Source organism: Rhinatrema bivittatum, unplaced genomic scaffold (assembly GCF_901001135.1).
Source record: "Rhinatrema bivittatum unplaced genomic scaffold, aRhiBiv1.1, whole genome shotgun sequence".
NCBI classification, from domain to species: Eukaryota; Metazoa; Chordata; class Amphibia; order Gymnophiona; family Rhinatrematidae; genus Rhinatrema; species Rhinatrema bivittatum.
In genome coordinates, this window is record NW_021821139.1 from 12,754 (window position 1) to 27,674 (window position 14,921).

The 14,921-nt window shown below is 43.9% G+C and overlaps 1 protein-coding gene across 1 annotated transcript; it reads left to right on the plus strand.

Annotated features, from left to right (window-relative positions):
* The first annotated feature begins 4,362 nt into the window (after positions 1-4,362).
* On the plus strand, positions 4,363-14,433 carry LOC115082486 (C-C motif chemokine 27-like). Its single transcript, XM_029586708.1, has 3 exons — positions 4,363-4,480; positions 12,502-12,628; positions 13,651-14,433. Exons 1-3 carry the CDS (start codon positions 4,390-4,392, stop codon positions 13,763-13,765), a joined length of 333 nt encoding a protein of 110 aa, XP_029442568.1. The 5' UTR covers positions 4,363-4,389; the 3' UTR covers positions 13,766-14,433.
* Positions 14,434-14,921: the final 488 nt, after the last annotated feature.

Consider the following 14,921-nt stretch of genomic DNA (forward strand, 5'->3'; position numbering starts at 1 on the left):
CCAGAGTCCTTACAAATTCCAGGAAAATTGACCACATTTCACCTATTCTCAAAAACCTCCATTGGCTTCCGATCCACTATAGAATCATGTACAAAACCATTAACATCATTTACAAAACTATCAACCAACACACGCAACTCGACCTACAAATACCACTTAAAAATTCACCTCCGCCAGGCCTATCAGGGAACACTACAAAGAGTCACTCCAAATTCCAAAGGCCAAAACCTACCAACATAAATCCTTGAGTCTCAGAGCCTTCTCATCAGCAGGTCCAGCTCTCTGGAACTCGATCCCTCCTGATTTGAGACAAGAGCCATGCTCTTTAACATTTAGGAAAAGACTAAAAACTTGGCTTTTCAAAAAAGCATTTCCAAGCCTTGAATAAAACCTCCTCTCACTAGCACTAACTCGTATGCAATAATGGAATGTAAACACGAATCAACCAACCTCAAACCCTCTCTCACTAATTCCTGCTGAATATTTATCATACTATTACCATTCACAACTGTGTCATATTTATTCATTTGATTACCTATGTACCGTTTCATAGTCTTATTTTTTCACTTGCTATTCTAATGTATCAATAGGCTGAAATGTAAATATTGTGCTGTTCAATTTCTCCCCTTCCATCCCAAGTTTATTTCCTTGTTTTTTGTAACTTTCCCCCTCCCTTTTTCTGATTCACTGTATTTAAAGTTCAAGGTTCTTATTGAAAATATTGTTTTTTACGTTACGTTATGCTTTACACTCCTTGTTATTTGTAAACCGGGTTGATGTGATGCCTATCATGAAACTCGGTATAACAAAAACAATAAATAAATAAATAAATAAATTGATAAGACAGGCGAAGAGAGAATTTGAAATGATGTTGGCCATAGAGGCAAAAAACTCATAATAAAAACTTTTTAAAATATATCCAAAGCAAGAAACCTGTGAGGGAGTCGGTTGGACCATTAGATGACCAAGGGGTTAAAGGTGGCTCTTAGGGAAGATAAGGCCATTGCAGAAAGACTAAATTAATTCTTTGCTTCCGTGTTTACTAATGAGGATGTTGGGGAGATACCAGTTCCGAAGATGGTTTTCAGGGGTATTGGTCAGACGAACTGAATGAATCACTGTGAACCTGGAAGATGTAGTAGGCCAGACCAGATGGTATGCATCCTAGGGTACTAAAGGAATTCAAAAATGAAATTTCTGATCTATAGTTTAAATTTGTAACCTATCATTAAAATCATCCATTGTACCTGAAGACTGGAGGGTGGCCAATGTAACCCCAATATTAAAAAAGGCTCCAGGGGCGATCCAGGTAACTATAGACCAGTGAGCCTAACTTCAGTGCCGGGAAAAATAGTGGAAACTATTCTCAAGATCAAAATCGTAGAGCATATAGAAGACCTGATTTAATGGAACACAGTCAACATGGATTTACCCCAAGGGAAGTCTTGCCTAACAAATCTGCTTCATTTTTTTGAAGGGGTTAATAAACATGTGGATTAAGGTGAACCGGTAGATATAGGGGTAGATTTTTTTAAAAAGCGCGATCGCGTACTTTTGTTCACGCAGCAGGCGCAAACAAAAGTACGGTGGATTTTATAAGATACGCGCATAGCCGCGTGTATCTTATAAAATCCTGGATCGGCGCGCGCTAGGCTGCCGATTTTGGGCAGCCTGCGCGCACCGAGCCGCGCAGCCTGCCTCCGTTCCCTCCGAGGCCGCTCCGTGTGAGAAAGGAATGGTGCGTGTGTGTGTGTGTGTGTTGTGAGAAAGGAATGGTGCGTGTGTGTGTTTGTGTGAGAAAGGAATGGTGTTTCCGTGTGTGTACGAGAAAGGAATGGCGCTTCTGTGTGTGTTTGTGTGTGTATGTGAGAAGGAATGGTTGCTTCTGTTTGTGTGTGTATGTGAGAAAGGAATTGTGCTTCTGGGTGTGTATGTGAGAAAGGAATGGTGCTTCTGTGTGTGAGGCAGGGAGGGTTGCTTCTGTATGTGTGTGGTGTATATGTGAGTCAGGGAGGATGCTTGTGTGAGTCAATGTGTGTGTGCGAGAGAGAGATGGAGCATGTTTTTGGTTGGCTTGTTGCTGTGAGAGAGAGGGCATGTGTGTGATTGAGCCTGTTTGTAAGTGAGATAGAACGTGTGTGATTGAGAGCTTGTGTGTAAGTGAAATAGAGAGAGCATGTGTGTGATTGAAATCCTGTATGTAAGAGGGAGCGAGAGCCTTGTGTGATTGAGAGAGACTGGCCAGAGAGGTGACATGTGTATGTGTGAGATTGATCAGGGAGATGACTGGTATGTGTGTGCTTGTGTGTGTGTGTGTGTGTGTGAGTGTGAGAGAGAGAGAGAGACTGGTTGGGGAGATGATTGGTTTGTGAGAGACAGAAATTGGTCTTGAGGGTATGACTTGTATGTGTGTGAGAGAGAGAGAGAAGAGACTGGTTGTGGTCCCTAAGGAAGAGGACAGTGAGGACAGCTTCAGCAGCTACTGCTGCTTCTGGTGTGGCCTGCAAGGGAAAGGAGTAGAACTGCTGGAGAGGGTAAGTAAAAGTGTCTTTTTAAGTTCATTTTTCTTGATTGACTACCATTTTAATTATTGGGTAGTATGTGATGTGTCTGAAATATTTTATTGGTGTTTGGTAAAGCTTTCAAAATTTGCATGAGTCTTTAATTATTGGATATTCTATTCATCAGCTGTTTTGAATTATTTTATTAGTATGATTTTATAATTATGATTCATGATTTATATATCTTGATTTTATTGATTGTTTCACGAGGAATGGTGACATTTTTGTTTTTCCATTGTTGCACTGTATAGAGTCTGGCGTGATGCGTTTTACAGTTCAGTTTTGTCTGCACATTTCTATTTATACTTTATGTGGCTTTATTCTGTATTTGGTGAGGGTTTGTGTTTTGCATGCAAAGACTGAGATGAAGCATTCTTTAGCATGTGGTTTCTCTGTAGGGATCTGTAGTAGCTTGGCCTGTTCTGTTTTCCTGACAGGAGGTGTATTGATATTTTAGATTCTGGTGTAATATTTGTTGTTATTCTTTGAGTGTTGGCAAATAGTAATGTGTTGATATGGGAGGACCATGCCGAAATATAGAGGTGTGTACATATATATGTAAATTGTATGTGTAAATTATATTGTATATGTAATTGGGTACCCATGGGCCAGTATGGAGAAAAATCCCTCGGGCCACTATTTTCCCACAAGCCCTGCTTAACCCCACTGGGCACAGTTACCTCATTACCCTCTCTAAGGTCAGTACAGATTTATTTATTTATTTATTTAAATGCTTTTAAAATATACCGACATTCATAGGACATATCATGCCGGTTCACAATCAACATTGTAAAGGAGGAAGAGGAAATTACAAATAACAGGGAGGGGGGAGTGGAGCAGTGAAGGAAAAAGGAGAGGATGGGGGTCAAGGTGGACAGTAAGCGCAGAAGTTGCGGAAGGAGAAAGGTAGTGAAGTGCTAGGGGAGAGAGAAATTGATAGGAACTGTGTTAAAAAAAAACAGAATAAAAAATTAACAAATTTACAAAATCAGCAATTCCCTAGGATGCAGATAAGTCAGAACTGTAGGTCCTCCTGCAGGCTTGCAGAAGCAGCAGGCAAACAATGTCTTCAGTATACAGAGTTAGACCAGCACTGGCCCCACAGCTTGGGACTTGCCCGCAATTATTCCGGGTCCTGACCTCAGACAATGTGCCCAGCCATTGAGAAGAGAGGCGTCCTCAACTCTGAATGCCTTCCCCTATCACCTGCAATCCACTACAAGAACGGACTGAGCACGGATGGAAAGACCTGAAGATACGATTAAGGTTCGTATCAACCTTGTTCCAATGTATCCGCCCCCTGGGGGGCGACAGTTCAGTTTCTCTGTAAACCAGTGCGATATGTATTCTATACAGAACATCGGTATATAAAAATTATAACTAAATAAATAAGATTGCTCAGGACACTGTCCCTGTCCACATGGTGAGTGGGTGGAGAGTGCAGCATTGACCTCTGAAACTGGAAAGTATCTTCTGCTTCTACATTTTAGCCCTCAAAACGGCTTCTCTCCTGACTCCGGTAACTGCTTGGCTGCATGAATCTTCTCTTCCAGGTGCACATTATTTTTTGGAAATATTTCCCAGAACGTCCTGAGCTCATCGAGCAGCCCTGACAGTAATTAACTAAGGCGTGCACGCTTGAAAGTTTTGCCTTTAGGTTGTTTCGCTTTGCAAAATCAAACAAGTTCCTTCCAAATAAAAAAAAAAGTAATAGAAGAATGACAAGAAGCGATGCATGAAGGCGGGGGCCTGTGGCTGGCAGCCGGCGCAGCCCCTCCCCTCCTCGATCAGGGCTTAGGCAGGCAGCCGCCCCTCCCCCCCTGTATAAATGCTCGCAGAGCCCCAGCTCGGAGGAGGCGTCATGAGGCTGCCGGTGCTCCTGACCTGCTTTGCCCTCTCTGCTCTCCCAGCCTTGGCAGGTAAGGAGGCGACACGAGAAGCCCTGCAGGGAGAGGGGGGTTAGGAAGTGCAACGGGACGCACTGTGACTCTGCCCCTTGCAAACTGGGTGCCAGGTAATGTGGAAAGGTGGCCGAGTGAGCTCGGATTCAGGAGAGAGGGCGCAGGCTGCACGGAAGGACCCTTACTAGCCTTTCTCTTCTTGTGGTTCCTTTGTAGTTTTGCCATGAATAGAGGGGTCCTGCCCGCTGATTCATTCTCTTCTGAAATCTCTTTACACAAAGTACTTAACATTTAGGGCTTCTGGTTTTAGGGGTTTGTTTATACAGTGGTAACTTCGGTGCGTATTAGGGGGTTTGGGGTACATGTATTGGGCTCCTTTTTCTGTTATTTCACAATACTCTGGTTGCAAATGTTTTGGTACATGGGACATTTATTTATTGAGATTTTTGTATTTTGCTTGTTGGCACTCCAAAGTGTACATCAAAGCGGGTTGCATTCAGGTACTATAGGTAGGACTTCTCCCCCAGGTATGTTTTCAGTGCTCTCCTCCCATAGCAGGTCCCCTGCACTGTCTCTCCAGATCCCCAGCACTCTTTAGTCCTGGGGAAGTCTGGGCTACTGCAGAGTGCAGAATCTGTGGAGAAATTCCCCCCTGCGCAGAATTGCCAGCGAAGGTGAAGGCCCCAGTGAGAGTGAATGCGCGTAGAGAGGGTGGTGTGTGTGTGTGTCGTGTGTGCGTGTGTGAGAGAGAGAGAGGAGGGGGAGGGGAATGGAGAAGGAGGGGGTGTGGGGGAGGTGGGAAGTGAGAGCAGATGGAGGGGTGAGAGAGAGAGCGGGGGGGGTGAGCAGGAGGGTGAGAGGAGACCAGTGGGGTGTGAGAGAGATCAGGGAGGGCAAGCAGGGGGTGTGTGAGAGAGATCAGAGGGATGCTTTTGAGTGTGGCTACCGAGGAGAGGGAGCCTATATGAGGAGATTGTGAAGGAGTGTGTATGTGTGAGAGAGATTGGGAGTGTGTGTGTATGAAAAAGGGTGCTAGCCTGTGTGAAGGGATTGTGTATGTGTGAGACAGAGCCTCTGTGAAGGGCTGCATGAGAGAGAGACATAGGTGGCCTGTATGAGGATGAGTGCGTTGGGAGAGAAAAGGGAGCTTGTAAGGGTGTGAATGGAAGAGTGAGGGAGCCTGTATGAGGGGATGTGTGTGTATGTGTATTAGAGAGAGGGAGCATGTGTGTGAGAGAGAGAGACATAGGTAGCCTGTGTGAGGGTGTATGAGTGAGAGGCAAAGGGAGCTTGTGTGGGTGCGTATGCAAGAGTGAGGGAGCCTGTATGAGGGTGTGTGTATATGTATTAGAGAGAGGGAGCATGTGCGTGCGAGAGAGTGAGGGAGCCTGTATGAGGGTGATGTGTGTGTGCGAGAGAGTGAGGGAGCCTGTATGAGGGTGTGTGTATATGTATTAGAGGGAGCATGTGCGTGCGAGAGAGTGAGGGAGCCTGTATGAGGGGATGTGTGTGTGCGGAGGAGAGTGAGGGAGCCTGTATGAGGGTGTGTGTATGTGTATTAGAGAGAGGGAGCATGTGTGTGAGAGAGAGGGAGGGACAGAGAGAGCCTGTGTGAGGGTGTTAATGTGTGAGAAGGAGAGGGGGAAGGGGGAAGAGTAATGAAGTCAGGCCTGGGGAGATAGAGGAAGATTGTTCTGGAGTCAGGGAAGGGGAAGAGTGCTGAGTCAGCCCTGGAGTAAGGGGGGGGGGGGGGAGAGAGAGAGAGAGATTGTTTCACCAATCTTGGGGTGACCACAATACAGCAAGACCTTAGGGTGACCATAATGCTCCTCCCATTTCTGGAAGAAAACCAAGATTAGACGCCGCAGTCTTTTTCAAAAGTTTATTGAAGTGGAGACGTAGGTATTTTAAAAGCCCGACTCTGGCCGAGTTTCGCCGTTAACAAACGGGCTGCCTCAGCGGCCTAAAAACAAATTATAAAACACATTAATTAAATATGCAAAAGTGAAATAAAAAATCAATCAAACCAATTAATGTTAAAAGACCATAAATACCATATATATCTAAAAGATGTACGTATATCATAAAACGGTGACACCGAACAGTGACATTACTACACGAAAGAATGGAATTCTTAACATAAAAAAGTACCGATTCATTCTAAATAGAAGACGTGGTAAAAATTCACTTCGCAAATTCTAGTTTGCCATTTAAAATTATCTGGAACAAATAATTCAATTAATAAGGTAACTTTACCCTGCAGTTTGATTAGGACTCAGGTTGAAACGAGTGTAATCTGGACAATTATTGATCCGCTCATGAGACTGAAAACTTAGCGCTGCACCGGGGTCTAATTAGAGCACTAGAAGGAGCGCTGCATCAAGCCGCAACAGTCAAAACAATTCGAAGGAAAAGTATCAAAAGACAATGTCAGTACTAACCAATTTTAGTGGACATGCTATGGCGCTGTTTAGATACGCCCCTTATTTGATTGACAGACCTTAATGCCGCCCCTTTGTTTTTATTTTTACACATTTTTGACTAAATTTATTTTTATGGCAACAAATTCATGTTTAGAACTTTTAGTTCGATGATTTTTACAATAAATTTTACTTTTCAATTATGTTTTGTTCCCTGAGGATTTTGGCTCCAAAGTTTGTTTTAAAAGATGGCCTCAGAGTGAGGTTCTTAATGTTTGCCAGGCAGATGGGGACGAGCATTGGAACCAGAGTAGAAGGTATTATGTTTTTTATATATGGTTTAAATATCGGTTTTTAACTCTAGTTATTAGCATGTTCCAGCCAAAGAAGGATTTTTTATGGACATTAGAAGACGGTAATATTCGTTATCACAATTTGATAGACTTGGCTTAGCTTTCAAATTCCACCGTTTTCATTAGCAATCTTACCCTATACTCAGCACTGCTACAATTGTTGTATCCCACGCGCCGTAGCATGTCCACTAAAATTGGTTAGTTAATGACATTTGTCTTTTTCATATTTTCTTCGAATTGTTTTGACTGTACGGCCTTGATGCATCGCTCCTTCTAGTGCTCTAATTATGAGCCCGGTGCAGCGCTATGCTTTCAGTTTACTTCATGTTAGTCGAAGCGCTAAAAATTGCAAAACAATAGCATTCGTGTTTGGATGATTGCGATGTGTGGCGGTGAGGTATCGCAAATGTAAATTACACAATGATATCTCACTATATAAATCATTAATATGATGTTTTTCCCAGTTCTCATTATATGAATTTATGCGGTTTGAAAGTGCTGGCAATTTGCAGTTTGCCATCTCATTTGAGATAAAGACTTAAGTATTGCGTTCACAGTGGGTTTTTTGGTCTTTTCTTTTTCTTTTCCTGTTCTGTTTCATTTCTTATGCACATAAAGATTGTGATGAGAACGGTGGTTTACATCGCTTTGACTATTAGGTTTGGATCCCAGCGCTATATTATGTCTATCAAAAATGTTTAACAACGGTATCGGTCCTTTTGATACATTTTTTTGAATGGTTTTGACTCTATGGCTTGATGCGCAGGCTCCTTTCAGTGCTCTAATTATGACCCGGTACAGCGCTGATTTTTTAGTTAACCTCATGTTAGTCAAAGCGCTAAAAATTGTACAGCAATAGCATTTGTCTTTTTGAATGATGCGATGTGAGGTGGTGAGGTTTGGCAAATTTAAAATACATAATGGCATTTGCCCATATAAATTATTAATGTCAATGTATTTTCAATAATATAATTTTGTCTGATAATTTTTTCCAAGGTTAGTTTTCATTATATGAATTTAGTGGTTTTGAAGCGCTGGCATTTAGTAGTTTGTCATTTCATTTTAATTATAGATTTAAATAATTGCGTTGACAGCGATTCTTTTTTCCTTTTTAATTCCCTTTCCATTTTATTTCAGCGCTGCTAGAATCAACAATTGCTAGTCATGCACACAAAGATTGGGAGGAAAAATGGTGGATTGAATCCCTTGGCTTGACAACTATTTAGATTCATAAGATCGTTTGAATTACAATTGCGTTCAGACTAAGTTGAATAGCCATTTATAAGTCATTTTTGGATTATTACTTTGCATTATTTATTTATTTATTTTATTTAACATTTTTCTATATCCGAACTTCATGACAAGCTTCATATCAGGCCGGTTTTTACATCGAACTTAGGGTTAACTGAACAAAACCATAGTAAACAGGAAGGCCGAAGCGCAGATACAAGTAACAGGGAAAAGAAAGAACTTGGGGGCTAGAGTAGCCAGGAAATAAAGGACAGAAAACACTGGAGAATGAGAACTTATGAATATACAGTGGCTGGGTCGGTCATTTAATCTATTGGGCTAAATGAAAGAAATGTTGTAAATGTTTGGCTATTGGGAAGGCTTGGATGAAACGCCAAGTCTTGAGTTTTTTTCGGAAGGTAATCAGGGCCAGGGTTCCAGTCTTAGATCGTCGGGAGGTTGTTCCAGATGATGGGGCAGCTGTGGAGATTGCCCGTTCTTCGTGGAGGTTAGACGAGAGGATTTAGTTGGGGGAACTTGAAAGGGTTCCTTTGTGTGCCGCTCTGATGGGTCTTGCAGATGTGTATAGTTTGAGTGGGAACTGAAGGTCTAAAGGTAGTTGGTTGTGTATGGATTTGTGGATAATGGTGAGTGCTTTGTGCAACAATTCTGTATTTAATAGGTAGCCAGTGTAGGTTTCTAAGTATAGGAGTGATATGAGTTCTCCGGTTGGTGTTGGTTAATATCCTGGCTGCTGAGTTCTGGAGCATCTGTAGTGGTCTAGTGGCAGAGATCGGGAAGTCCTAAGAGGAGGTGTTACAGTAGTCAGTTTTGGGAGAATATTGTTGACTGCAAGGACAGTTCTGAAGTCCTGGAGATGGAGGAGGGGTTTGAGTCTTTTCATGACTTGGAGCTTATAGAAACATAGAAACATAGAAATGACGGCAGAAGAAGACCAAACGGCCCATCCAGTCTGCCCAGCAAGCTTCACATTTTTTTTCTCTTACTCTGTTTCTCTTAGCTCTTTGGTTCTATTTCCCTTCCACCCCCAACATTAATGTAGAGAGCAGTGATGAGCTGCAACCAAGTGAAATATCAAGCTTGATTAGTTATGGGTAGTAGGGGAAGTAACCGCCGCAATAAGCAAGCTACACCCATGCTTATTTGTTTTACCCAGACTGTGTTATTCAGCCCTTATTGGTTGTTTTTTCTTCTCCCCTGCAGTTGAAGCAGGGAGCTATGCTGGATATGCCGTGTTAGTATCAGTTTTTCTCTTCTCCCTTGCCATTGAAGCAGAGAGCTATGCTGGATATGCGTGTAGTAGTCAGTTTTTCTTCTCCCTTGCCGTTGAAGCAGAGAGCTATGCTGGATATGCGTGAAGTATCAGTTTTCTTCTCCCCTGCCGTTGAAGCAGGCTTATTTGGTTTGGGGTAGTAACCGCCGTAACAAGCCAGCTACTCCCCACTTTGTGAGTGCGAATCCTTTTTTCCACATTTCCTCTTGCTGTTGTAGCTTAGAGCGATGTTGGAGTCACAGTAACCATGTGTATGTTTATTGAATAAGGGTATTATCTCCAGGCAGTAGCCGTCATTCTGGTGAGCCACCACTCTTTATTGACGGCCTCTTGATTTTATGGATCCACAGTGTTTATCCCACGCCCCTTTGAAGTCCTTCACAGTTCTGGTCTCCACCACTTCCTTCGGAAGGGCATTCCAGGCATCCACCACCCTCTCCGTGAAGAAAATACTTCCTGACATTGGTTCTGAATCTTCCTCCCTGGAGCTTCAAATCGTGACCCCTGGTTCTGCTGATTTCTGCTTGAAGAAACAATCCTTCGTAATATTGTTTATAGATTTTTAAGGTTCAAATGGTTATCAATGGTGACTCCTAAATCTCTAACTTGAGTGGTCTGAGGAATAGAGGTTGTCTGATCATGGCTGGTAGAATGGTCGGTGGAGATGAGAAGGATTTCTGTTTTGGCTGCATTGAGGACCAGGTTCAGGCTGGAGAGTAACTGGTTGATGGACTTAAGGCAGTTCTCCCAGAAGGAGAGCGTTTTTGGAAGGATTCTTTTATTGGGATCAGGATCTGAACGTCGTCAGCATATAAGTAGTGGCTTAGGTTAAGGTTTGTTGTAGGAGCTGGCAAAGAAGCAGTAGGTAGATATTGAAGAGGGGGGGGATAGAGAGGAGCCTTGGGGAACAACTAGAGTAGATTTGAAGTTAGGAGATTCTTAATTATTGATAGTGATCTTGATAGATTGATAGATTATCATTATATAGGTAGTTTTCTCGGGGTCCCAATTTATCCCTAATTTTTTAGAACCTATATCTGTTGCTTGATAGATTTTCTCTTTAATATATAGTTGTTGTTACCGCAGAGTTTGATAGATGTGTTTTATTATTACTTTTGCATTATTATTAATTATATAGTTGGTTTACCGCAGAGTTGATAGATGTGATGCCAGAGTGGGCCTCCAACAGATACATCACATCAACAAGATTATGTTTTTTCATATAAAAAAGGAAGGTTAGTACAAGATTGAGCATAAGCTCGAATTTAATAGCAAAGGAGAAAATGAATTAAATATAATGATATCATATATATATATATATATATATATATATATATATATATATATATATATATATATATATTTAGGATCAATCTCATAGCGGATCATAATTGTCCAGATTACACTCGTTTCAACCTGAGTCCTAATCAAACTGAGGTAAAGTTACCTTATTAATTGAATTATTTTGTTCCAGATAATTTTAAATGGGCAAACTAGAATTTGCGAATGATTATTTTACACAAGTCTTCTATTTGAATGAATCTGTACTTTTTTATGTTAAGAATTCCATTCTTTCCGTGTAGTAATGTCACGGTTCGGTGTCACCTTTTTATGATATACGTACATCTTCTAGATATATATGGTATCTTATGGTCTTTTAACATTATTGGTTTGATTGATTTTTTATTTCACTTTTGCATATGTTAATTAATGTGTTTTATTATTTGTTTTTAGCCCCTGAGGCAGCCGTTTGTTAACGACGAAACCCGGCCAGAGTCGGGCTCTTAAAATACCTATGTCTCCACTTCAGTAAACTTTTGAAAAAGACTGTGGCGCCTAATCTTGGTTTTCTTCCTGACGGCTTCTTAGAGCGCCTACCTTCGTGTTTTTTGGGACCCTCCCATTGCTGGGCCTCTCTGCCTCTCAGCTGTACCTTTGGCTGTTGGTTACACTAAACTCGGTGGCTCTCAGGGCATTTGAGCCTGTGCCGTTCCCACACCCCAGCGCTGCTCTCCTAGGAGTGAAGGAAGGATATGAGCTCAAATTCACTGAGAGCCGGCGGGTTTAATGCAAACAGCAATAGGTGCCGCTGATGGTGGTAGTGGCGGCCCAAGCAGCAAGGAAGGAACCCAGAGGAGGAGAGAGCCAGAGCCCAGAGGAAGAGAGAGCCAGAGCAGAAGGGGGAAAGAGGCCTGGGGCCCAGAATCCAGAGGAGCCGGGGCAGAGAGAGACCCAGAGCAGAAGTCACTGGGTAAATGTTCAGTTCCCTTTGTGCTTCTGCCTGGCCCAGCTTATTGGAGTCTCCCCACCCTCACACAGGCACAGACGTGCGCTTCTCAGTCCCTCCAAGTCCCCAGCCTTTTACTGGAATCGGCCGTCATTTTGTCTGTCAGAGGAAGGGACCGGTGTGGTCTGGAAAGCTGATGGAGGACGACGTCTTTACTGATATTGGTCCCACCATCAGAACCTGGCAAGCATCCAGTTTCCTCCGGGACGAACACAGCTTTTCCAGCTCTGCCCTGCAGGTAGTTTAGTCCCTCTGACTTTCTGTGTTTTGCTGGTCTCCAGCGCATTCAGGAAATCTCCAGCAAGATGCCGCCGAGAGAGGTCTCCCGCACTGCCAGGAGTCAGAAACGAATCCTGACGAGGGAGGCTCATGCCTGTGAAATCAGCACAGGGCCAAGCATGGCTAAGGTTTTGGCCCATGACCTTCTGACCTTGTTCTACTTTTGGCTGTTGCAGGAGCGCCAAAGGTGGGCCAGACCTGCTGTACAGAGGTGGCCAGAGCCGTCCCCAGACGCATGTTCACGCGCGTGAAAAAAGTAACTTTCCAGCTGAACGACGGAGTCTGCAAGGTCGAAGCTGCTGTGTAAGTAAACATTGACTCCAACACCGTAACCAAGAGCATCAGCGCATTACAGGAGTGCAAAGGAACTCAGGGGGCGAGATAGACTGAGACTTAGCTGGGCAAACTGCAGCATTTATGTGTTCCTGCACGCCGTGTGCCTTCAAGCTCTCCGGCTAATTAGCTGGCTGGATAAAACTTTGCCCCATACCCCGGAGGCATTCCAGGGAAGGAATTATGTTATGCAACTGACTGGATAAGTTTAGGACTGCCTGAAAGCACGACCAAGGTTAGCCTGATCCACTTATCCGGCTAACTTCCCAATAGCTGGGCCTGCCTGCACCACTCAATAATCTGGTATAAGGTAGCCGGATAACACTAACTTATCCACCCTCTGCCTGGCTGAATACGGACCTCCCAGTCTGTAGCAACACAGCCAAATAACGCAAGTGAGCACAGCAGCTACTGCCGGAAGTGAGCACAGCCCAGAGCTCCTCAGCTATTGGTGGAAGTGAGCAGAGTGTAAAGTGCTATGGGCCAGTGGTAGGAAGAGCGCAGCCCCTGATCACTAACAGCTACGAGGTGCAGTAGTAAGGAGTCCGCGCCGGCCGGCTGCTGGTGTGTGCTTCACCGGGACAGTGCAGATGGCGCTGTCCGCCCATACCCTACCCCTGGCCCGCCCCCCTTTTAAAAACAACTTTATTGTGCGCGTACCAGGAGACACGCACGTGGCCATGAGCATTTGAAAAATGTGCGCGGTGCGTGCATGGGCCCGGCCACACTCACATCTCCCCGTTTCAGCACGTGCCGGGCCTTAAAACCTAGCCCGTATGTGAGACCTAGCCTGCATTGTGGCCTTTGTGGTCCTGCTTCGTCCAAGTCAGCCCCATAATTACAAATACGTGTAAAGTGAGGAAGTTAGGGCCAGCCTAATGCTTTCCTCTAGAAACGGAGTCTTTTGGCCGCCCTCTGGCAGTGCTGGGACCCAGTGACTCTGTGCATCATCTCCTGTATTTTATACCATTTTTTTCTATTTCTCCCCTAAGGTTGACCCTCAAAAATAAGAAGCTGTGCATAGACCCCAAAAATAAAGACCTGATGAAATGGTTACAGAGGAGAGGAATTACTCAACGCTTTAAGACAAGCTGGACACCACCCTAGGAGAGATGACAGCAGGAAAACTGCCAGAGGAGGACAAAGCAGGAAATGAGAAGGCGGATGAAAGCTTAGAAATATCTTACAGAAGGACACCCCCTTTGCAATCATTGCTTTAAGTCACTACCATGCACCGCTGGCTCAATATTCAATGAACTGAAGGTGGTGGGCTCCATCATCAAAGCACTGCCAACCTAGCTCCCTTATTCCCATCCCTGTACACTTTAATCCTTATTGCCCTACAGAATGAGTAGCGTCATAGAAACGGGTGAGGGACGCTCAGGGTTTGGAGGGTGATCTTTGCCTTCAACACAAGCAGCATTTATCTGGAGATGCTACAGCAAGCCCACATCATCCGAGTTGGACTCCATCGAATACGTTCGGACAGCCCTGAGGCGCTGCTGGGGGGGGGTGGCGAGTGTGTCTGCATAGGGAGGGCTCTCTTCACGTGTGGTAGGATTGCCCGATGACACAGGATCCCATTTGCAGAAGACGTGTTTCCATGGACCATGCTGGGAAATCAATGGATTCAGCAAACCTCTGACCATAGATAAAAGGAAGCTCACGTTCTCCTTTTGGTTGCTCATTTAATTATTTTCTCTTCTCTATAGCATACTTGTATTTCAAAAATACACATATTTGTAATGTTTTCATAAGTACAAATACATCTCTAATTCATTGCACAGACATCATTAAAGTAGTATAATCATTCCTGTATATACGTCATAATACTTGAAGTTAAAAGCTGAATGAAAATTGTAAAGATCTTTGTTGCAAACCTCTATGATCCAATATGATGGGATTGTCCTCGAATCTTAATATTGATACAAGACTCCAATGTAGGTGTGCCCCGCAGATTAGAACAGTGGAGGCTGTGCATTCAGATCTATCTCATGCATGTTCATGGTGGATATCCAGAAAACCTGACTGGCTAGGTGTGTCCGAGGACTGGGTGAGAACTCCCTGCATACAGAGCCTGGCTTCTTGCGGTTTCCAGTTTCAGTTTTTTGTCCGCGCGGTTCTATTTATACTTTATGGTCTCTTTATTCTGTATTTGGTGAGGGTCTGCCTATCAGGCCGAACAGTAAAGTCCGCGGGAGAGTGGGCGAATGCCCGCTCTCCCGGTGCGCGCACAGGCCACTCTCCTGTGCGCGCGATCTGT